General features: G+C 40.9%; 2 protein-coding genes and 1 long non-coding RNA gene across 4 annotated transcripts; 2 read left to right on the top strand and 1 right to left on the bottom strand.

Annotated features, from left to right (window-relative positions):
* The first annotated feature begins 1,375 nt into the window (after positions 1-1,375).
* neurl2 (neuralized E3 ubiquitin protein ligase 2) lies at positions 1,376-3,273 on the top strand. 2 transcript variants are annotated; one of them, XM_086303065.1, is made up of 3 exons: positions 1,376-1,425; positions 1,549-2,348; positions 2,965-3,273. In XM_086303065.1, the coding sequence occupies exons 2-3, from the start codon at positions 1,584-1,586 to the stop codon at positions 3,115-3,117; spliced, it is 918 nt and encodes a 305-aa protein (XP_086159191.1). In that variant the 5' UTR covers positions 1,376-1,425; positions 1,549-1,583; the 3' UTR covers positions 3,118-3,273. The 2 variants fall into 2 exon arrangements, with proteins under 2 accessions (XP_086159191.1, XP_086159192.1); XM_086303066.1 differs by having other exon boundaries at positions 1,380-2,361; positions 2,965-3,239.
* Positions 3,274-4,332: 1,059 nt separating this feature from the next.
* msrb1b (methionine sulfoxide reductase B1b) lies at positions 4,333-6,536 on the top strand. The gene is made up of 4 exons (XM_086303062.1): positions 4,333-4,491; positions 5,092-5,234; positions 5,345-5,462; positions 6,032-6,536. The coding sequence occupies exons 1-4, from the start codon at positions 4,437-4,439 to the stop codon at positions 6,046-6,048; spliced, it is 333 nt and encodes a 110-aa protein (XP_086159188.1). The 5' UTR covers positions 4,333-4,436; the 3' UTR covers positions 6,049-6,536.
* Positions 6,537-19,997: 13,461 nt separating this feature from the next.
* On the bottom strand, positions 19,998-24,887 carry LOC147322996 (uncharacterized). The gene is made up of 3 exons (XR_015130696.1): positions 24,626-24,887; positions 23,577-23,783; positions 19,998-20,622 (listed from the first exon to the last, which is right to left on the bottom strand). It is a non-coding gene; the product is annotated as an uncharacterized LOC147322996 (long non-coding RNA).
* Positions 24,888-24,977: the final 90 nt, after the last annotated feature.

Raw genomic sequence — 24,977 nt, 5'->3', positions numbered from 1 at the left:
GGGTGACAGCTGAAGTACACCCTGAGGGTTGAATACCGTTACACAGCCTACTGCATTAAATTCCGTTACTCGTCTTATCGATCAAAAGTACCATAATCAGCAGAACACACTGATACTGGAATGTGCGATTTTTAAAAAGAGTATGTTTAGCTTGAGTGAAATGCCAGAGAAGACTTTTATGCGATGCTAAAAAGGAAAGAATAAATACGGCTCCCTTCTTCTGTGCAGTTTGGCCTACATAAAACACAATATGAGCCCTAGAAATGACAACGTGAGGAATGGGGCAGACTGGCCTGCAGGCTGCAGCTGGGGTAAGAGACAGTAACCCCCATCCATCACTGCCTGGAGGAGGAGACTCAGTGAAGAGCTACAGCCTGTGTACAGTTTGGTCATTTTCATGGTTCTGTTTTACTTTAACTCTGCTCTGTTGGTATTATGGCGTTACACGTTTTGTTTAACTTGTTGGAAGAACACTCTTTTAAGCTTTCTGGTGCAGAGCTTCTTTTCATCACATTATCATATTAACCTTCAGATATTGAATCTCAGATAAAGAACTGAGTCCCTTAAAAAGACAATCGCTGTGGTGGAGTTATGCAATCTCCACCACAGCAGCTGCATAATGGAAATAGTTCATGTAGGCAGTATTCACAGGAAAAAGTAAAGAAAAGTCGTATCTCATAGCATATATCTCTGCCGAGCAACACAAGAATATATAAACGTGCTTTTCATAACATTTGGTTGCACAGGCCACGATGAGCTCGCCGCCACGGTAACCCAAGTGACGTATTTTATTCTCATTAGTTTAAATGCTCATTTCTAACATCTTATTTCTTTTTTTTTTCACAGTTGCATAACTGCTCTAATATGACCTGGTTAAAGAACCAGATAGCTTCACATTATATTCTTTTATTTATACATAATAAGTAAAAAACCGCTCATCACATTCCTCCTTTAAAAAAAAAAAAGTAATTCTTCTTCATATTCTCCACGGCTCTGTCTACCTCGGTATGTTACTTTAATTGCTGCTTTACATAAGAATGAAATCCCAGTCTGTTTGCATGAGCTATTTTTAGAGTGCAGCCATGAAAGGCCAGTATTTTAACATATCTGCCTGGCATATGGTATTAGGATAATTACGCTGGTATTTCTTCAGTACGTGGGTTTGTGAAATCAAAAATGAGCGCTCAGGCCCCGGGGGCTTCATCGCCCCAGCTAACCCCTGCTCAGTCCCTGTCTTTCTCCGTGTCTGCCGTGTGAGTGACTGTGGCCGTGCGAGTGTTGGCCACCCCCTCCTCAACACACACTCACACACATATCTTGCCATCTGTTGACATGTGCAGCTGTTCAAAAATAGCCCCTCTACCAGAAGCTTCCGTAAGTGGCCTGCAGATCAGCAGAGAGGGCTCCTGTCCCACGTCCATGCAGGTTGTTTTGACTCTACAATGACCACGTGTACTCTAAAACCACTGCAAGTTCATTTCTTTTGTTCATTTTTTTAACCCCTCTGTTCATCTGGGGTTTTTGTTCTTTGATCATTTCCTGATCCAGAGTGGCTGCTTGAAGTGCTGCAACCAAAGCTGGAAATGGAGCCCGTTTCTGACCAGTTCATGCAATTCCACCCCATCCATGGTACCAATGTTCGACTGGACCACTCGGGAACCCAGGCCACAAGAGTAGAGAGCTTTGCCAACGGAGTTTGTTTTAGCAAATGCCCCCTGAAGCCTGGAGAGATTTTTCTAATAGAGATTGAAGATAAGGAGCTGGGATGGTGTGGCCACCTCCGGATCGGTCTGACTGCCAGGGACCCCAGGAGCTTAGAGGTGGTACCTGAATACTCCATTCCAAACTTGACAGATTTAGGGGACAGCTGGATATTTGCTATCACGCGCAACCATAACAAGATCGTCGAGGAGGCTGAGGTCCTAGAGCCCAGGCAGGGAGAACTGGTCGGGGGACGGAGGCTTGGGCGAGGGGAGGAAGAAGACGGGGCTGGAGATCAGGCAGATGAACGAACGGCCAGGAACAGAAAACCAAAGACTTTCTTCACCGACACCCACTTGTACATCGAGAATGTTCGAATTCCCAGAGATAAGCTGGTTGGTCGGAGCCGGCCCGGGCGCTACAGTCACATTTTAGACGACTTGTATAAAACCAACGCCCTGCCTCCCACAGCCAGACGCAGCAGGATAGGAGTACTGTATGTGCCTAGAGGAGAAGGCCTGGCTGACATGCACATAGTCATTAATGGGGAGGACATGGGAGCTTCTGCAAAGAGAATCTCTACTGCGGGGCCTCTCTATGCTGTGGTGGATGTATTTGCTGCTACCAAGTGTGTTCGGATTGTCCAGGTGGAGTATGGATGTGAGTGTAGGAATGATTTTGAGATAATAGGATGCAAGGCACAGACATTGATTAGCACTAAAAAAAGATACAACACAGCTACAAAGGAGTCATTGTGTACACGCTCCTTTATTAACATCTTTGTGGTCATCTTCACAGTCACTTTGCATTTCTCTGTAGTTATTTAATCTCTTTGTAGTTGTCTGGCATCTCTTTGCAGTCTGTTGTGTCAAGTTTTTGTCATTTTGAGTCTCTGTGTTGTTGTGTTTGTGTCTGCTTATAATTTTTATCTTCTCTTAGTCAGATTATGGCTGTTTTTAGCCTCTTTTGGACTTTTTGCATCTCTTTGTGTTCATGTTGTGTCTTGTCGTGATTGTTCTCTGCATCCAAAGGGTCGTCACCTTTTTGTCATGTTGGGCTTCACTATGGTAATTTGACCATCCATCAAATATTAATGACTGTTTAATAATTTCAGTTGCTCAGGCTCAGGGACAGCTGGGCAGTTTGCATGTTTAGAAATTCTTTAGTGCTTTTTATTCATCTCTTATTTTCTCCATTGCCTTTAATCTGCTAAAACACTTTGTATTTTTTGTCATTTTCCTCTTCTCTTTTCTGTCACTCCAGTCTCATCCTTGCAGACACTGTGTAGGAAGGCCATCCAGAAGCACATTGTTCACAGGATGGCCATTGACTGGCTCGAGCTGCCAGAGGCACTCAAACACTACTGCAAGTATGAATGAAGGACACATGGACACGTGGATATCACTTAAGTGCTAGGTCCCATCAAGAATTTGATATTTATTTGGATGACATTTATAAATTATAGCGTTACACTCTTTTCACTTGGAGCTGACATGAATTGTTTGAGATGACAAGATCAAAGTAAAGTAAATTTAAATAGTTTGTTATGTGTCTGTTTGATTGATTAGTTTTAATGTTTGCATCACAGGGAGCATCGGTGTGTCACACATCGCTGTGTCTGTAATGAATAAAGTTGTTCCAGCTGCGGTGCAGCTGCTTGCAAGCAGAGGGTTAAATTCATGTGATGATCTGGTCACACGGAGTCATTTCCACATTCATGTTCACGTTTCACCCTTTTTTTTTTCTGACTCCATGGATGAACCAGTGTTGTGTCTACACATAATACAGAACTTAGCAAAGAATTCATTTTAAATTGTATGTTTAGACTTTGTCATTAGTAGCCTTTCAGAGGAAAAAAAAACTATGGCAGATAAACAGTAGTTATAAGTAATGTCCTTATGAAGTAGGAGAAATCCAGCAAAGACCCTGTAGCAAGGCACAGGGCCTACTCATAATGAATATGTTGCCCCAACCTAGTTAATTTAACTGCACTTTACTTCAATTTTTTTTTCTTCAATGAGTTTTTGAAGCCTCGTCAGAAATGGTCTCAGTGGAAACTTGTCAACAATCTGTTTTTGCCTTATATATTTCCATGTTTGCACAAGTTCCAATAAGATGACTGCAATTATTCCCCAGTTTCCCAGCAAACTAAAAAAAAAAAAATGAAGGGTTGCTTGATACTTTTTGCACTGAACTGTGATTTTCAGATTTACATATTTCAGAATAACAATCAATCTCCTTGTAAAGTTAAAACGAGTCTGGCTGTGGTGGAAAGTTATAATTAAATCAATCTTCTTAGTTCTTCTTCATCTGCCTCCATAACCCTCTGCATGTCCTCCTTCACTACATCCATGAATAAGGCTGTAATTGAATTTTAAAAAAGTATCACGTGGTTCCAATTGAAAATATGATGCTTCATTTCCGGTACGTTATGTTGGTTAATGTTTGCTCAGCCCATCAAACACATAAATTAGAGATAACACATCTGTTTCAGACATCAGACTCGGAGTAACACGACCTCCACCTGTGCGTCTGCTGTCAGACACTGACATCTAGTGGCCGTGGTAATAACGGCAGTGGGCGGAGCTCCCGTTAAATCCTAAGCCAGGATCACGTCACACGAGAGGAGGGGAAACCGGAGACGTTCCGTAATCGCTCCCAAACGGAGGAAGAAACACCGAGCAAGCTTAGAAGAGAGAATTTTCCCTTCAGCTAATCTATTTAGACCAAATATCATGTCCTTCTGTCAGTTTTTCGGCGGTGAGATCTACAAGGATCATTTTAAACCAGGTGAGCAGCAGGCGGTCCCGTTATTCGGTAAACGGTGATGTGATGTAACCTCCCCTGGACTGTAGTATATAAGTAAGGATGAAAATGAACTTTGAGGCATCATGTGACTGTAAAATTAAGTAAATCCTGTGCAGCATCGCAGTGGCAGGATACAGGATGTACTGTGGCAAAATCTGGGTACATTTATAAAATAAATGTAGCTGGATTTTACCAGGATCACAATAGAATAAAGCTGCTGTAATAGTAAAAACAAAGCAGTGATACAGCTTTAGAATCCAATCAAGTATTTAGCTACAGCTATTAAAGGGTGGTATGTTCAAACGATTTCTTCAGATGTTGTCATGGCACTTGGAGGAATTTTTGTAGCACACAGATTTTAGTTTTTGTTAATGAGCAAACAAACTGTAGAATATGGAGCAATGCTGGAAGGATTTTAGCCCAAAAAAAGTGCAAAAAAACAGCACGATCTCAGCTATTCAGAAAACAAAATAAACCCAGTTCTCTCTAACTACTTAAACATCTTTAGATTATATTGAATGTCTTTTTGCAGGTTGGAAATAAATAAAGGCACCAAAGCTTTTTTTGCATGTCCCCCTGCAGGAGTGTATGTGTGCTCCAAATGTAACCATCCGCTCTTCTCCAGTCGGTCCAAGTTTGCTCACTCGTCTCCCTGGCCGGCTTTCACAGAGACCATCAGGGAGGACAGTGTAACCAAGATGATGGAGACCCTCACCGCCTACAAGGTCCGAGTCACAACCAAGCAAAGTGTGCATTGCAGCAACAAAAATCATAATTACAGTCACCTGTTGGTTCCAACGGGAGGTTTGTGCACTCTGGTGTTGTGTGTACACAGGTCCTGTGCGGCAAGTGTGGCAATGGACTAGGCCACGAGTTTGTAAATGACGGTCCAGAGGAGGGAATATCGCGTTTTTGAATATTCAGCCACTCGCTCAAGTTTGTCCCCAGAAAAGGTAGAGAACTGTGTTTACTGCTGTTTTATAACAAGTTAACCTTGGAAAATCCATGCATGCAGGCAGAAAAGGTCACTTCACCTATATTATAAAACCTGCTTCTTAGCAATAATGCTTTGTTAAGCTGTGAAATGAATACTCCCTGTTAAAAGTTTTAATTGGTAGCTGTTTCTCTTAAAAGCAGAAAATAATAAGCATTGTCCACAATGAGGTCAGTTGATTCTCTCACATATGAAACAATCCTTTCTTGCAAAAACCACTCACCACTGGTGATTCAGGCTCGATAAGCATTAGGAAAAAGAATCAACTGTACACTTACTTGACAATATAGCTATTAGAAGAATATAGTGGATTTAAAGTACAATATTATTGAATCTGAAATGAACTGAGGTAGCAAATGCTGTTCCGGTTCTCTCGTCTAATAACTCGTGTGTCCTGATGTTGCTCCACAAAGTGCTCGATGTTTGAGATTTGACTGGTAGCTTCCTGTAAGAGTGAATCAGCATTTTTCAGATTTAGCCTCACATGCAATCAAACAACAGCAAGTGTGTTTCTCTTCTCTGTCCAAGGTAAGGACAAGCAGTAAAGAGCGAGTGAAGTGTTTCGTGTCCAGCTGCTGTACCTGCTGCTCGGCTCGAATCCGGCGAACAGGTTGGGTCGGTGGGTGACGTGGATGGGAGAAAGGCCCCGGAGGGACGTCCTGTCCACTGAAGAATCTTTGACCGGGCCTGTGACGCCGAGCTCGGACCGCATCTCTGCAAATATTCCTTTACAAGATGGTTCAAATATTTTGAACACCTCATATTTAATGTGCATTTAGTCATTTACTCTCCTCAGCTGAAACACGTTGATGTGAGTAGACACACTTGAAAGCAGTTTCACTTCCAAAGACTGCTGTCTATTTAAAAATATCGACTATGCACCAAAGTCCAGATAGTCTGCCTGCTGTTGTGTTACTTGAAATTCATGCAGTAGCAAACAAATCATGACTCAGCTGATTTGTTCTTCCAGTTTCCAGTGTTTTGTTGCTTATGCGAAGGAAAAACCAAACAATAAATTATATTTGATAGAGTCCGTCTTTGTCTTTAAAGATGCATTTGCAGCACTTAACATAGCTACATTAGGGATGAACTTGCTTATTTAAATTTACCTTCAAAGTGGTAGAGCTGTCATTCTTTAGATTGAGCTCTAGATGGCGATATTGTCCTTTCACATGACATTCACTGTTTTCCACAAGTGAGGATTCCCTACATTTGCCCCTATATGATGCAAACGGTGTACTGTATGCTTTGGTATACTGCCTACGCGTGTGATTGATGCACAGGCAGAAATCTGTGTGTGTGTTTGTGGGAGTTCTCTGGCATTAATTCCTTCAGCTGGGGCTTAGGCGCTCTCTGAGGCCCAGCTGCAGGCCATATTCTCTGGGTTCCGGGGGTTGGCAAAGACCCTGAGGTTCAGAGGAGTAGCTCGGCCGCCTGGTGAGAGATTGAGGGCTATCATTACAAAGGAAGTAAACATACACCCTCGTGCACACAAAGCTCGACAAACGTGTCAGTCGCCACCCTCTCTCGTCCATGTCACACGTGTATTACCTCAAAGAGATGTATTATTTTTTTCCCACCTAATTGCTGTCACATGCATCGACTCGCTTTCTTTTTTTTCCTATGTGCAAAAACATGGAGCTGTACATGCCAAAACATACACAGAACACACACACTGAACTCCATTTTATTGGTCTCACCACAGACAAGTTAAGTTTAAAGCCTATTTTCTTTCCAAACATCACTTCTTGTAGTGTGCAATTACGAGAGGTCATCATAACATTGGGAGATGTCGATGAACTCTCACCGTCCGCAGCTTGAATATTCAGCTGCAAACATTCCATCCGACTTCACGTGTTCGCGCTGCCAAAGGTATTCAAATGCATTCAGGCCTCAGAGTGGCAGAGAAGCCTGACCTTGCACCGAGGTTGTTACGGCTGAGTGAATTTCCTCTTGTGTTGTCTTGGCAGGCAGACACTCAGCTTATTCTTTCAACATAACTTAGCTTATTTGGTGGATGTTTTTACCCAAGATGCCGCACTGCACAGCATTTTGAGCAGAGGTGGTCCCGCTAGGAGTTAAACCCATAACTCTTGGCAGTGGTTGTCATGCTCTGCCTCTGGTATACTGTACAGCCCTGTAGGATAAGGTAAAAGCAGATACATCTAGGGGACTGTGATTACGACATCAGATAGCCGAGATGAAGTCTGTAATTACAGAGAAAGGAGCCCCATGGATCATCTTTGCTGTTATATTCCACGAGGCTGTGACATGTGGTTCATTCCTGTCATGATTGACTTCTTTCTTATGCACTCTTTGTACCTCAACGAGTCATTCATATTATGCAGAAATTTGCTCGTATTTCCCACAATAGTTTTCCATAAAAATCTTAAGGGACTAACTCTTTCCAGTTTGGTCTGGGCATCATCTTTTTCTTTCCTTATTCATTGTCATCTTTAAACACTAGGTGGCATCAACCACCATAGACATCATCCATTTATGGTTAGTGAAGTCCTGTTATGTGTTAGCATTTCAGTGTTTTGGAAGCCTATGTGACGATCTTTGAAAGAAGCTTGCTACACCCTTGCTGACTAACAACTTGTGCTTGAGGAGTCTACCCTTGCTGGCTGTTGAAAAGAATAAAGCGCCTTTTTCGTAATCAAATCTGGAAGGTACCCATCTGTTCTGCTATCCATGATGCTAACATGGAATAACAGTGATAGCATGCTAATGTTTCCTGGGGGTCACTACGGTCAGCAGCTATTGCTCAAAATCTTTTATGTTCTTAAACTGCGTCCGCATCCCATTGGATTACTAATGCTGGTGTCAGTACTAATGCTAGGTGTCAGAAAGGAGCCCCCCAAGAGGAGTATCCAGGCTAACGTTGTTAGCTAACAACGTTGTTAGCTACTGAGCATGTTGTTTCACAGATAAATTTGCTCCTCGCTAACCACATGCAGTTCAAAATGCCAAAATAGCGAAGCCAGAAACGCTCATCTCAAGGCTTTAAAATAGGACTTCACACACAATTCAGTTAATAGTGGAACACTACATACTTCTTACTCTTATTCACAACAATTAAGAGGACTAGCCTGCAGCACTTTTTTCGTTTCACTCATGTATATGCTGCTGTATATATTCAGATGAGAAAAACTTTGGTTGTTTATAAAAATTCACAACAGAAAGATACATGTGACAGTGATTCATCATCTTTGCAAGCTACATATAGCCTGTAAGCCTTGGATTGATGTTGACGTGAAATTACTGTTTCACGTCAATTACTTATTATACAATTACTTGATATAGAGATGTTATTAATTGCTGTATGTGTGGTTATGTTTGTGCAAGTTTCGTCCAGAAATTTTGGCCAACACATTAAGAAGATTCAAACAGACATACATACTTATTAAATTGCAATGCCAATGCTAGCTATCTTGATAACATCCATAGGTTTTTATCAGGCATTGATGTTACATCTGCCATTTTTTTTGTTACTTTGTGTTTAATTGCCATCTTCACTTGTTTCAGTTTAGTTTCTTGGTCAGAGGCTTTAAAAATCTCAGATGTTTACAAAATGTGTTGCAGTCAAATGCTGCAATTGTCATTTCCACTGAGTGCCAAACTTTCCATTTTTTGAGATACACTACACTGGTCAAAATATAAAGTGTACTAAATAAAAGTGCGGCAACAGAAGGGTCTGATTTGAGACATAATAACCATTTTAATATTAGACGCAATGCTACATTTGGTAATTGGCCATGAAAATCTAAACAGAAAGAAACAGTTTCACCTCTTGTTGTTTATGGAAAAAAAAACGTCATCATATATATTTCTTTTAATTTATGTTGGCGTTTTCTGCAATATGACTAAACATGTCTGTTTTCTAATGGCACTATATCATCTAATTTTGCCCTCAAGAAAAAGAGTTGCTTCACAAAGGCCTGTGCTTACATGTTTTACAAGGATTTTTCTATTAAAAGTTGGCATCTGTAAATGTTCATAACACTACTGTCAGTGATCTGAAGTTATATCTCGCAGGAAACCAAACAAAGTTGCACACCTCTAAACCACAAATATGATAACTACCTTTCTGGTCTGAACATCTTTGCACGTCATAAAAGGCTTCCACTTGGCATGTTGTGCACAGCTACTTGATAGATAATTCAGCAATAATTGATCTTCTCATAGCTATCATTAACTTTAGCATGACTCATACGCATCAAGCTGCATTTGGGTTTCACCACTGATGAAATGAAAGACGCAAAACAGAAACAGAGTGCTTTCTCAATGAGGTGTGTGGACGTAGGACGTCTGCGGGTTAATGGCGACTCTCTCCGAAGGGCAGACATCACGCTGTTGTTGCAAAGGCGCCGCATTAACCTGGCTGCCCTGAAACATTTTAAGATCGAGCTAATGTTTGATCCAGTGAGAAAAAACATTTCTGTACTGGTGTGAAGAAGCTCAAATATATGTTACCTGTGCAGTGTTGTAAAAAAAAGAAAGGGTATTCAAAGAACTACACCTTTTCTTCCCCGGCCGTACAGATGAATCTTTCATTACAAACGGGGAGTTTATGGAGGGCTCTCCTACCACAGCTTAATTGAAAGGGTAAATGAATCCAAATTAGTGTATTTTATAAAAGAAAATGTTCTGGTCTACAAAACAAACACTTTTCAGACATTCTGCACAGCACTTTGGAGAAACCTAATGGAAAAAACCTTTGTTCTCCAATTTTTCCCAAAGCAGTAAATCCCAAGGGTATTTCCGAATAGACGACTTTTCACATTCATAGGTACTATTTTCTTTGGGTTTCTAGCCCACGGGCTCCAGATCAGATAAGATGATTATTCAAAATTGTCCCATCAGTCATCGCTGCCCCTGAGCCAAAAAACAGGTGGATGACATCATGGTTATTAGGGCATATTAGAGCCACTTGCTGAGCCAAAACACACACAAACGCCAAGACGCACATGCATACCCACATATCAGTTTTGCTATGGGACGGTGAAACTCTATTGTCTCGATCTAGATAAAGAGTTAGATTTAACCGTTATATATTCAGCAGAAATGCCTCCTCCATAGGGGCGACTGTTAGACGACAAACAATTACCTGTACCTGCATCGCGGTATGTTTATCCTTCCTATTAGGAAGGCATTTTAAAATGGAGTATGTGAGCAGGAATGACTTGATGGTGCAGTTTAGTGTTGTGTTTTATTGTAATATTTTATTCTTGTAATTATGTCCATGTCATGATATATTGCATGGTCAGAGACTTTGCCTTAACGCCTTACTTTGAATGTACCAGAAGTCAAAGTACGAGTTTTGGTGGTAACAACTTGCTCAGTAGATGGGAAAACCCCCAATGAGAGATAGCATTTCTATCAGTTTGCTAATATGTGGTATATATGTGCTAAATGGTGCAGCCATATTGGACTCCCACACTATGAATCTATTTGAGATGCCAACAAAAATAACTCATTATAATTTTTGATATATTATATATGAAGCTTTAAATCTCAAACACATGTGCATGCTAGCAAAAATGTCACGATTCTGTATTTGTTTCATACTTTTTAAATAATATCTATTATATGTTTATCTTTTTTTGGTCTGTCGATGCTGTTTTTTGTTTTTTCGGTTGCTTTTGCAGTCTGTAGGTAGAAAGTCTTCAGAGCGCTCTATGCAGTCCTGTGAATTCAGTAGCTTGTAGAACCACCTTTACCAGCAATAACATTTTCTTAGTTTATCAGTCTCTCACATCATTGCGAAGTATAGTCTTTAGACTTTTCTTTTTATGCTCATTTTTATCCTGCATATATACAGAATTTTGCCATACTGTGCACTGTTTACATGCTAAAAAATGGAACAAAAAACAAACATCACATCACTTAATTGAGGCTTGCTGGCATTCATTTGTGCACAGCTCTCTGAAGGTCCCACCACAATAATTCAGTCAGGTTGAGGTCTGGAGTTTCGCTGGACCATTGCAGCACTTTGATTCTTTTCTTTTTCAAATGAATTAGCTGGGATGTTTGCTCCTGGGAAGATTCACAGCTGTCTTGAATGCCTATTTCTTTCTCACTGAAGAATGGCAGACTTTCAGATTCTTTTGGCGGTGGTCTTATAACGGTTGCTCACTCACTGTTATTCCTCCCTGACGTTGTGTTAACACGCAGCTGGAAGCTCGAGACCAGCAAACTGCCAAAATGTCTGCTTTTATAGAGGTGCTCTCATTTGCTAATGATCACTCAATCAAATGCATTTCATTAGCAGCACTTGGCTGCTCCTTATCCTCTTAATTCCTAAGGAAGCAGAAAGGCTGTGTTTAGGTTTTTTTACAGGTCTTCTTCGTGTCTCTTTCGCCTTTCTGCACTTGTTTGTATAGTTATAAGCTATTTTTTACCCCCTTCTTGTGTACTAAAGAAAGTTTGAAGAAAAAATATTTTGCTTTTTTCTACAAAAATAGATGCCTTGAAGGGTTACTCCAACAATGCAGTGTCACTTCTATATTGCCATCTGAGTCACAAAGACTTTGAGACTGAGATGCACACTTTTTTCTTTTCTTCCTTCTTTTTTTTGTGTTTTTTTGTGTTTTTGTTAGTGCAACTCACTACCTTCATGGACATGCTATGTCTGAAAGTAAATACCCTTGTGCTTCAGGCGCCACACCTAAAGTTTGGAGCATCATCAAAGACATTTCAAAGCGTCATGCCAAATCTGTTATAACCTCATCCCGATGGTCATTTGACTTTACAAAGTGTTTTCGCAGTCTGAATAGTACTCATAATGATGAGTAAACCAACCTACTTGTGTAAAATTGGTAGAGCCTCTAATTGGCTCTGGTGCATTTATGCAACATTTCACTTCAAACGCACAACCTGATGGTGTTCTCCGTGGCTCCCCTGATAGCCATTTAATGATGTAAATCAAGGTAAAACATACTGGAGATAGAAAGCAGCTCCAACTTGTCAGATCGCTAACCACTTGCTGTTTATTTACAGTGTTCTGGCATGGGCAGCATTGAAGTTCGGAAAAGCAGGCCTAGGCTATAAATTTGTCTGAAGATGTAAAACCATCTGAGTAAAAAGAGACAAAGCACGCTCTATGACCCGTTCCTGCTGGGTGAAGATCGTGCAGTCAGAAGTTAAATCATGCTGCAAACAGGATCGACCCACAGGCAGCTACCCAGCCAGGCAGTGGAACAAAAGTCACTCAGCATCTGGGCTGAATTACGTTCCATCCTCTGGACAAATCTCCACCATCCATCTTGATGCCCTGACGCCTGTCGACTTTAGCGCCCAGCTCCCTCGGCCTGCTGTGTGTCCCCAGTGTCAGCGGCATCTCTCGGGTCCCAGCGGACCCCATACGTACACACCCATACATCATGCTGCGAGATCAGAGCATTGAGCTGCTGCTCAATAAGTCAGCACAGACAGCGAGGTATCGACAACTTTCAGCTCCAGATGGGATTTGAGTTAAAAATGCAACAAGGGGCTATACTGGCGTGCTTTTCTTGCCAGATGTTTAACAGTGGCTTTGATTCTGTAAAAGGTCTGCTATGCATCTGTATAAAGTTAATGTCCTGGTATGGGGCTCATAAATATGTACTACAACATTCTTCATTATTTCTATTAAAAAGGAGACACTGTTTCAGATGTGTACCAAATGTATTTTTTATCAAATGGTTACTCGGTACAGCGAACTAAAGCTGAGGCCGGTTTATATGCACGGTTCATTCAAACCACTTTTGTGCAAAGTGTCACTCAGCCACATCTAAAGGCATAATTACGCCTTAATGGTCACACTCGGGGACAGCACGAAAACCCTGCCATCACAGAGAGGGCAGCAATCGTTCAAACTGGGATGAAGGTGTGCCATTTTCATGGTGCTGCACTTACTTGAACCCACAAGTGGCAGAAAGTATGAAGACAAAAAACAAGTGAAAAAGAAGCCCAGTCCTTATTACCTGCCCGATTGTTGCAACTGAATTTTGAGCTCTTAATGAGAATCTCAGGAGCAGTTAAAGCACACTGACAGTTAAAGCCTTCATTGTTGTGGCCTTTCTGATGATCCCAGTGTGTTTTTGTAATCTTTAGTTCTTGTTTGCTTTGTGTGTTTTCCTTGACCTTGCTTTATTTTGAAGTTTACTTCTTCATGTGGCTTTCTGTATTTTAACTTTCCACCATTGTTACAGCTGCCCACATGGGCAAGCCAAATGCCTTCTGGAGAAAGATTGTACGGTCAGACGAGACAAAGATTTAGGTATTTGGCCAAGAAGTGTGTTTGGAGGAGTAAAGGCCAGGCTTTAAAACCATAACACACTGCACCCGCAGTCAAGCATGGTGGTGGTAGCATCGTGCTCTGGGGCTGTTTTGCTGCCAGCGGTGGATAGAAAACTTAAGAGGGACGTCTACTTCCAAATTCTTCATTTTCACCTTGATGCAACAGCTAAACCATTGAAATTTGGACACAGTTGGGTGTTCCAACAGGACACACAAAATGCATTTGGTCAAGGTGCTAAGGAACATTTAACTAACTATTAGTGGGTGTGTACATATATATTGACCTTGTGTGTGTTAGAAAAGATAGATAAGTTCAAACTTGTGCACCAAATTCTTGTTTTTTTTAAGTCATTAAGCAAATGGTTAAAGGATTAAGGTTAAATAATCATTAAAAGCCCCAAATTACCATGAGATTTATGCCCATGACCTAAGTATTCAAACCACTGACCACAACTCTTTGTGTTTAAAATAGTGCCATCACTTTTAAAGAGTCAAATTATTAAAAGTATTTTTTTAATTACGCATCTTTCTGTGTTTTATCTCATCATTTCTGCTTTTAATATACCATTTTCCAACATTTTAAGCATCAGACGTTAAGTTTCATTCTCCCCCTGTGTATTGGTTAAAGGTCAAACATACAGTAAAGAGGAAAAATGGAAAGTATCCATATTGGAAAAAGGAAAAACTATCCATCCCTCTGTGTCATCATCAGGCCAAAAGTCTGTCTTAGACTTTACAAATCCCAGAAACATAACTCAAAACCAGTGTAAATAAATCCAAATCTGCTTTATGTGAGTAGGAATATACTTCTAACCTCAGTACGAAAATGTCACTTAATTTAGTATAATTTAGTGAACTGACCCTTTACCAGAAATATAGCAGGGGGAAGGAAAGAACTGAATATGATGTGATACAAAGTTTAAGCAGAAGTGCTTCATGGGATGTCTGGCCGCAGCAGGTAGAAGTGCATCCAGGTTTCAAGCACCATCTGCCCAGTAATCACCATCTGGTTTGCTTTCTGAGCCTCACTTCTGCGTCGCCGTGGATTCCTCCTGTCAGCACCGCTCGCTGTTTGTAAACATCGTCTTTTACTGCTGTCTAACTGCATTATCTTAAGTCCAAGAGCAGATAAGAGAAAAACCGAGTGACTGGCTTCAAAGCAGCCGAGCTTCCTGAACCGCAGCGGCACACGCTCCAAAGAAATGTAATCAGGGGCTTTTCTCCTGGCCATCGCTGCAGAACTGGTGCTGCCATACACTCTGTTGTTTGTGTGTGCGGTGTTAGTGGTTGAGGGGGTCATGTTTGTTTAGGCTCTGTCTTTCCCTCTGTGGGTACGGCCTAGGTTTATAGAGGTATAATTCTGTGGTGAAACTGCTCAAGATCTTACAAGTTTTCTGAGTTTTCCTTTGCTCCATCGATTTCTCCTGCTTAAACAACCACATAGTGAAATCAATGCCACTCTATAAAGCTCCTGTATTCAAAACACAGGCATTCACGCAAACACCATGTAACTGTAATAGCCCCAAATGATCTAACAGCATGGCACGTGTCTGAATTTATATTCGTTTCCAGCTTCTGATAAATCTCTGTGGAATTTCACAGCAGAGAGAAGAAGTGACCAGAATGATTATAAACCACTTTTTTCCCCCCAAATTCTGTGAATGACATCATGATTGTAGATCAAGGAATGGTATGGTTTTGGAGTTCACACAGCGCAGTAAATTGCACGGTAGCTGTAGCGTGCAGTCTGACATTTTGGGCTAAATGTTTGATGCGGAGGAAAGAAGAAGGTGGGCAGAAGGAGGCCCTCGCGCAAGGACTCACCAACACACACACATATGAAATGCACTCGCATAACCTGCGAGCACAGATGCCGCTGTGAAGCTTTAATCTGCTCGTATCATGGGGTGGTCTTATTACTTTGAGTTACATCTGTCAGATAACGTATCGGAGAAGACAATTGCTGCTGTGAACTGTAGCCCAGATAGGGCGATTGCTCTGTTGCCATCAAGTCCCCGAGGTCTCCTGTAACTTCATTCCAGGGTTTGATTGTGGGCTGTTTCATGAAGTTGGGCTTTTTTTTGTTTGTTTGTTTGTCCAACGTGTTTTTTTCTTGCTCAAAAGTGCTGTAGAGGTAAAGATCAATACTGCTTTTCTAATTCATATGAAAGTAAACAGCCAGAAGTTGGCTAACCTGGTGAACTTTAGCTGAAAAGTAAGCGCGTGCACATAAAAGTACACATATAAAATTACATGTTTGCACTCTTGTCTAACGGAGATGACGGATTTGAGTCCACTTTCATGTCTTGTTGATAAATAAGAGGCTACAGGCCGCAGACAGCGTTAGCGTAGCTATCACTGCTAGCAAGCAGCGCTGATAGAAATTTGACACGTTATAAGCTGCCACTAGGAAAAACTTTTTTAATGGCTTTATTTACTTGTTTAGTTTTTTGTAGTGCTGCTAGCGTTAATCTCATTAAAATGATGTTAATGCCATAACCACATTAACGCGGTGAATCTCCATTAGCGAGTTAGCACGGTTAGCAAGTTAGCTCGCGCAGCGTGGGGCTGCACAGCGCGGGGCTGCACAGCGCCGGTTATTTATTTTGTTATTTTGGGTTTTTTTTACGTGCGGTTATTAATAATAAAATAGTTCTTGAATATATAAATAGAATGCAATAATAATTTATATGTATATTTTTTAAAATGGCAGTTTGATGCTGTTTGTAACCAAGACATGGAATTCAGGACTGATTTAGGAGTGTATGTATGTGAAGACATATGCAAATCTTGCACTTTATTTATGTTTGATGTTGTATTGTGTTGATAATTCAAAGTAAGTTAAAATATATACATTTTAGCGGCGACTGGTTTCGCTTTCAGCCTTTCAGGCTATTTGCTTTGGTGTCTGTGTCATTATCGCAAAATTTATCATTACAGCAAAACGTGCTGCAGTGGGAAGGGAGACAAACATGATACTTTGTTAGGTGTTTATATGACTAACTGAGGACAGGTCTGTCAGTGCTATAACAACAAAACTGTGCCAAATGCAGTCATGAAATTTTACAGGATTGTAGCTGAGATCCAAATGAAGTGCACGTTCAAAGATGGATGCTGTCCAGCCAGTGACTACTGATTATGTGGTGGGGGTTATTCATGAGGCAAAACACCAACATGTTGATCGGCTTCACAGTTCGCGTGATCCTATAATATGACCATCTCTAGTTAAACAATCACGTTAATGTGCAAGAGACTAATATTTTCACTTCTCAGGTTTAAAGAAACCCGGTGTAGCACGAACTATCAGGAAACTATCATGAAAGTGGTGTTGAATGTTTTGGCAGGTGTTTATATGTCTGTTAATCTATGGACCGATTTCAACATGATGGTGTAACAAGGGCACAAGATAGTGTCACGAAACCTTCCAGGTGTGTAGCTGAGATCAGAATCACGGGGACTCAAAAGCTTTTCTTTGGGCCACTCTCTTTTATCATTTGCTTATACAGGCATGACTGCCATGTAGATGTGCAGCGTGAGAACTCGTCTGTATATGGCAGTTTTTTTTTTAAAGTGACCCTTAATGACTTAAAACATCTGGAAAGTCTCTCAAGGTCACGAGATAATTACAGTTTAATTCTGCTGTTGAAATGTGTGGCAATCACAGCTGTAGAGAAATGGGGAAAAAAATGGATGCCACTCTGTAAAGTATACACTGTAAAAGAAAACTGTGAAAAAACAGGAAACATCCTGTTAATTTTCTAAATTTTGTATTTGTAAATGGCAAATGGTAAAAAGTAAATGGTTAAAAAATATGGATAAAAAAAAAAAATTCCTTATTTTTAATAACAGTTCATTGTACCATAAATCTTAATTTTTTTATGTAGGTTTTTGTAATGCATTGGTATGTGGGAAGGTTTCATTATGCAAAATTACTTATGTGTAAAGATGACCTGTGCCTTTTTTAAATTATAGTCAAACATGAAAGTCATTTAAATACTAAATAATTTGAAATTACTTTCACAATATAAAAAACAGACTTTTTTGTGGTCATTGTTAAGGAACTTGACGATTCAAATATACATCATTAAACGAATTAGGAGACTAGCGACTGATTTTCTTTTATAACAGAAAAATCATTTCAAATAGCTATATATATGGTTAATGTGCCTTTTTTGAGGGGGGGGGGGGGGGCTCGTTCCCCTCTCATTCTTTAAGCAACAAAAATGTTAGAAGACGTTAGCAGTAGATGAGCCGATCCTGTCTGCATTGTTGTGTCTGAATCTCAGCCCTGCGTGGAGCACCTGAAGCCTTATCTCATCCTGTGTTGTTACTCCACTGGCTGGAGGGGGAGGTCCAAAATGCTGGCGGTGTGTCACTGGTCAACATGCTGTCAGCACAGCTCAACACATCATTATGGCATTTCCCCAATCCTATTACACAGGGAGTGCATTCATAATGACTGAACGAGAATCAAAATATTTGCCTTAGTGTTAAAGAAGAATGTTTCCACTGAGAGGGAAACATCTGAAATTCATTTGTTCCCCTCCGGTTTTTCTCTCAAATTTGGAGGCCTTTTCTTTTTTCTGCTTTATGAAATCAGAAAAAAATCGAGAAGCAATTAGACGAGAAATAAACAAAAGAGCGCTCCCCCCCCCCCCCCCCCCCCCCCCCAAAACAGCTTTCTTTTGTTTTTTATTTTAGATAATGATCGGTTGCTTGCAATGTAGTGTTGTAAAAGTCTAAATATGAGAAGACAGCCGGTCATTTGGTGAGTGTAATTCCTGCTCTCGCTTTTCTCTCTGCAAAGCTTTAAACTGGTAAACAGTTTTCATAACTGCCCTCTGATTTCCCCAGGTCGCATAGTGAGGCAACAATCGTGTGCAGGCATGCCTGGCACTTGACGTGCCTTCTCTATTGAAAACATTTTTCAAGTAGCAAGCTCATAGCCACACCCATGTGATAATGTACAGTGCTGCTGTGCCCTATACTTACTCAGCTCGCCGCAGAGCTCTGCCCTGCAGTTATGGCTGAGAATATGGCCTTGCCACTGGCTCTCTGTGTGCGTAGATGTGAAGACTCTATGGACTCTCCCATTGGCTGATGCCTGTGCTTTGTTTGTGTCTGAAGTTTTCCTGGTGACAGCTATTGTATAGAGTACAAATTCCTGCAGTGTTTTCTTTGCTGAATGGGAGACGCTGTCATTCAAAGTTTTTGCCTGGTGTAGCTTTTTCCCCCCTTAAATGTTTTGTTGACTGGGTAAAGAGTGTGTCCAGATTGGTCTATTTTTCTATCTCTCAAAACATTGAAGAGTAACAATAGGGGATACAGTGACGTATATTAGGACAACTAAACACCCAAAAAATCAGCAGGGCCGATTGTGTGAGTGGAACAAAAAGTCTCTGGTGCTCAAAATGCACTCTCTCTATAAATTACTGTGAAACTATTGAAACTGTGCATATTTTATAGAGAATGAATCTTAATTATTATTAACCACTTGTTTTCTAGTAAAATCTAGTAAAGCATTTTCACCTGTGAATATCTATGTATCAATCTATCTCTATTGGTGTCTGACTTGCCCTCAATTCAGGCACTTTGGATTCTTTGTTGAGTAGTCATAGATAATAAATAAATACATAAAAATTCACCTCTGTCTTTGTAGGAGCTCACTGGCTAAAGCCAGGGGCGCCACCAAGGGGGGGCCACGGGGTACTGGACACCCCCCCCCCCCCCCCCCCCAAAAAAAAAAAAAAAATTGCTGGTGGTTTCCTCCATTGCACCCCTGGAAAAACTGTCCTATGTTGGTAATAATTCTATAAACGTGACCACAAGAGAGAGGAAACCATCCTACAATGAGTTGAAACATTAACTTGTTATTCCTGCTCAAAACAGAATTAATTATGGATTTAAAAATCTTATCTGGTTTTCATATCTGGGATTGACCAATAAGTCTATTTGAATAGAGCTTTCCCAGTGTCTTCCTGCAACAGGAACACCTTAAAAAAATCATTGCACCAATCATTGGTCATCAGCAAAATTAAGCAAATTTAACGGGTTTAATGGAACCTGATTGTGACACAGAGCATTGACAAGGGAGGAAATTCTTTAAAAATTCAAGATAGGCCGGGGTTTTGGCATGAGCTTTGGTGGCAGATGTTGGTGGAGGATGCCACTGGCACCCTCACTGTATCCTACTAGTTTGTAGAGCTGCGTATTATCAATAAAACAATAAAAAGTAATAAATAAAAAAGTTTAAAAATGAGAATTTGTATCATTTGGTCTACATTTATTAAAAGTAACAGTGACACACCAGTGCCATCTTGAGGTCAAATGGACAACAGTGTGCAGCATATTATAAAAAATAAAAATATTCTTAGATGCTATATATGAGGCTTTTTTTGACATTCTGCCAAACCAAATATAAAATCAGAGGAATATCAGGAAGGTGTGTGTTAAAGGTCCCTAAACTCCTGAAGTATTCCTTTAAGGTCAAACAAAAACTCCAAAAGTGTTCCCTGAACTCTGGGTTGAATCAGTCAGACTATCTTAAAAAAAAACCCAAGAAGCTCTGCATGAAACTCATCCTTTAATCCACAGTCCTCTTTAATGATGGTGTCTGGTGTGGTTTGGTGATACATTTCTTTGTGTGTGTGTTTGTCCCAGGCTCAGAGCGAGACACATTCCATCCAGGTGACTTAACAGCTCTTCAGTTGCCGGTCACATCCATTGTCTCTTCAGAGAGGCAGCACAATACAGGTACAATGCTCGGTATTCTCCCGGGGGACAATGACTACAACGCCCTTCTGGACAGCTTGAGAAGTCATGATGGTGTATTCACTCTGAGAGGAAACAGTAACAGATTTTCTATTGTGAGAAACACAAAACTGGAAGCATTAAAAAGAATCACAAAGCACGACATCGGGGTAAGTCTGGTGTATGTCTCAGTGAAATCGCTGATATGACGTCAGTGGTTTCAGATCTAAGATGCATTTCAGGTCATATTGTTTGTCTAAAAACGATGTTTTATATTTGGCAAGACGTCATTTGGTTTCATTTGATAATAAAGAAAGATCGCCTAAGTCTCAGGAGCAGGGGGATGTGAAACAGATCCTGTCTTTGAAGCAGCCGCCACAGGTCATTTGAGGGACTTTGTACAGCTGTCTGTGTTCCCACTGCCTCAGACTGTACAGAGGTGTGCAGGAATTCAACCCACAGGATGCCACTCAGACAAGGGCCTATGTGAAAGAGTGTTAATACCTTAGTTCAGGTGTGTCCCTGTAAACTGAGCAAAGTTCCCATACAGTACACTGTCATTCATGATTACAAGCTATAGTACACAGGCCCCGTAGTGGCCTATTTATACTGCATATCATGTACTGTAATTGTGCTGATGGCCTTCAAATACAATGCAATACAATAACAACATGACATTTTTATTTCCACATTTTATCTGTGCAGTAATTACATGTTTTTCTCAAGAAGCAATAGTCTAAAGCCTCCCCTCATTTCTTTATATTTGGCTTCCGAGGAGACTTTGTTTAAATGAAATTCTTTCTCTCATCTTTAGTCTACTAGTTGTACCTGACTGTTTTCAGAGGAATGTTTGTTAGTTTGCTTGCTTGTTTGGCAACATAGCTCTGACCTATGAATCACCGGAGAATAAAAAAAGGCTCATAACTCAAAGGAGGACCCAGTCTCGCGTTTACACATAACAGAAAAATGGCAAAGAACCAGTTTTAAATGGTGTCTTTAGGAACTTTGTTGCCAGCAGCCTGTTACACCCGCACCTAGGTTGTTCCCATTCCTTTAATTGAATCTATGAAAAATGCCAAAGATAACACAGTTTGACAGGCATGAAATAGTGTTTGTGCACAAAAATGTGATTCACAAAGAGCTATTAGCCAAAATTAGCAGCTATTAGCCAGACCACAACATTAGTGAAGCAGTGTGGGATCCTGTTGACAGCCAACGTCCAAAGAAGAGCTTTGAATGTCCTTCAGGAAGACTGAAGAACTATTCCTAAAAACTACAGAAATAAGCTACAACAAGCTGCCTCAGAGTTCAGACTGTGTTGAAGAATAAAGGTAAATATTGACTCCGAAGCTCATTAGAATCGTATAGTCTCTTATATACCGTGTTCCCATTTGTATTTGCAGATTATAGAGCGAAAGAAAGAAAGTTTCGTGTTTAACAAAATTGAGAACTGGAGCCCAAATATTGTAGATGGTTTGCAATCAATCTCTGAAATATCTGAGTATCCAGTGAGTGGCAGTTCTCCGGGTGAAAAAGCCTTGTTTATGCTGGAGAGGAGAGGGAAATGAAAAGACTCCTTAAAATCTGATAGGAAGGCAACAATAACTGAAATAACACCTGCAGAAGAGCATCTCTGAACGCACAGCATGTCAGCCCTTAAAGCAGAACGGCTACAGCAGGCCACGATCTCTCAGAAATCTCTGTTCCCAGCACATTGTTGAATCTGTGCCATGAAGAATTAGTGCAGTTCTGAAGACAAAAGGTGGGACGGGTCCAACCCACCGCCTAATAAAACGGCCGGTGAGTGAATTTAAGTGCACTAAATACTTTAATATGAATATGCCAACATATTGATTTTCAGACGGGAGTCCTTACAGTAGACTGATTTAATTCCAAGATGGACATTTAGCTATGTGTCATCCTCTCCACTCTCCTAATGTGATAAACGGACACACACAGAGATAAAACGCACACTCACATATAGTAACAAACTTGTCGTAATGGACAAGAAAGCTGAAAGAGCAGTAGTAATTTCAAGATTTTCACTTTAACTTCCTTTGAATGTGCGCGCACTTTGCCAAGCTGTCGCCAACCAGTTTAAGAAAAGAGAAAAGAGCTAAACTCGGTCTTAAACATTAAACAACACAAGGCTAACCAGCGGTATCGATCACTTTGACGAGAGAGAAAGGCACATCTCCGATTGTTTTTCAACATCACGGCAGATCAATACGGAGGAGTGCTCCAGCAGCGGAGAAGAGTAAATGATGTCTTCTTTGTTTAGAGACTGAGAAATTGACATACTGCTGGACTGGAGGATGCCTGTGTCGATAGATATTGTCATCCCCTTCAGATTTATCATCCACAAGAGCGTGCTGCCATGTACCCTCACTTATATTTCGACATATAAGGCGAAGGTGCCGATATTCTTCAATTTAGATTGCACCATTTTAGGTAAAGGGATTTAGTATCCCGTGTCAGAGCACTCTCTCTGACACTGGATGGTTGGCATTTGGAGATTTAGAGAATTCAGGCCAAATCAGCAGATGAAACTTTTAAAACTGGAGCTGTGTTGCTGTTGAGTGTCTTGTTTTTTTGTTGTTGTTTTAGTCTCTCTGTTTGAGTCTTATGTGATGAATCTTTCCCTGTGAAATCCTTCCTGCATACTCATCAGTTTGCGGTGCATAAATAAACACTTTCAATCCTCGATTCCTTGATTTTGGAGTACACCGGACACTAAAAAATCTCATTTTAACACTGGTGTGTCGCTCGTGTTTCTCATTACTCTCCAGATTACAAGCCTTTAATTTAACGTAATGTCATGTTGGGCAGTTATTCATAGATTTCATACTGACTTGTAGAAAAAAGGCCATAGAAGTGCTTGGAATTGCCCTTACGTGCTCTGAAGCAGGCAGATTGTAACATCTACCCCAGATAGTGGACACTTTTCAGCCTAATCTGAGCTACTTTTGGCACTTAGAGCTCCGTTAGATCACTGACATATGTTTTAGGGGCCAGATGTGCCCCAAACGTCACAACATACCTGACATCTGGTCCATATAAGGATGACTTCGAGGCAGCCAGACTCAGACCCAGAGTCAGCAAAGGTCCACAGAGGCCGATAAGAGAACTGCAGATGTGGATTATTCCTCTCCGAACCTGCTCCTTTTTTCAGTTTATATTAGTTGGCATAAATGACAATCCGTCGGCGCTCAGTGTTCAAACCCAGAGAATGATTTGTTTGAAACAGCTGTAATAACATATGAGAACTTGTTAGTTATATCCAGCAGTACAATGCATTGCTTTAAAAGGCACAGACATCATAAGTGTGCCAATAAAGTTATCAGCGTTCTAACTGCTTAATGCTGGAATACCTTTGGGATCATACAAACAAACACACACACACAAACATAGTAACCATAGTATATCCTTTAGTGTGTTTAGCAGGTTTTGAAGCCACTTCAGCTGTAGCCGTGATGAGTGTCAGCCAGCATCCTCAGGTTACAGAGGTCAAGCCGGGACTCTTGGGTGTTTTTTCAGTGTAGCGGTACACCTCATGAATATCACTGGGAGGAAGGGAAGAAGCGATGTGGACTTTTTATCTGTCTGTGTCACTCCTGAAAATATCATCTGCATCCTGGGGCTTTCTTGGCAAGATTCAAGAACAAATGAGTAGACGTCTCGGGGAGATGAATGCCTAATCCTAAACCTGCACCAACATGTACAACAACAAAAAGAAATAAAAAGAAGAGCTGCTATACGTGACTTTTTTATATTTCCAAGTTTGTTTGTTTTTTCTAGCATTTGTCTGTAGGAGAAAGTAAATAAAGGGACAGACTGGTGGTGGTCTCAATTATCTCATGTTTACCGGTATGGTCTCACATATACACACACACACCCACTCACAAGGAGAAAAGAAACAGAGAAATTGATGACACCTGTTTGTTACAGTTAGCCAGGGGTGACAAGGTTAAATGTGTGTGTGTGTGTCATGGCTGGCACGACTGGTGTGTGTGGTCCGGCAGCCCAACTATAGCAGGCAGCAGGTGGCCGCTAGTTGGCCATACAGAGCTGCTCAAAGCGACCGGTTACCTGTAGCTCAGTGCGTGGTTTTCCTGTATGCGGAGAGTTCAGCAGTGGATGTGGTGACTTAAAGGGGAAATGAAGGGAAATTGCTTTCAAAAAACTAATATCCCCTCTTCATCATTTCCCAGACGTTTTCTCCTCTCCCGGTGCATTAAATACAATTAAACTAACTACCATATTTCTCTAAAATTGCTTTCAAAATAACGCGATATGAGCGTTTTCTCCTCTCTGTCACTTCGGAGAGGAGAGGGGACGCGCCGTGCCCGCGTAATTATTTTTCGCTGTATTTTCAGCGTGGCACGAGCTGAGGATTGGAAGGGGGCGTACGCTTGATAAACAGGGCGTGGATTTGGCAGTC

Source organism: Aulonocara sp. 'chitande type north' Nkhata Bay, linkage group LG8, assembly GCF_057382095.1.
Source record: "Aulonocara sp. 'chitande type north' Nkhata Bay isolate Kocher_YH1m ecotype deep benthic linkage group LG8, A_spYH_male_GT1.1, whole genome shotgun sequence".
Lineage (NCBI taxonomy): Eukaryota > Metazoa > Chordata > Actinopteri > Cichliformes > Cichlidae > Aulonocara > Aulonocara sp. 'chitande type north' Nkhata Bay.
This window is presented reverse-complemented; position numbering and strand designations above follow the sequence as displayed.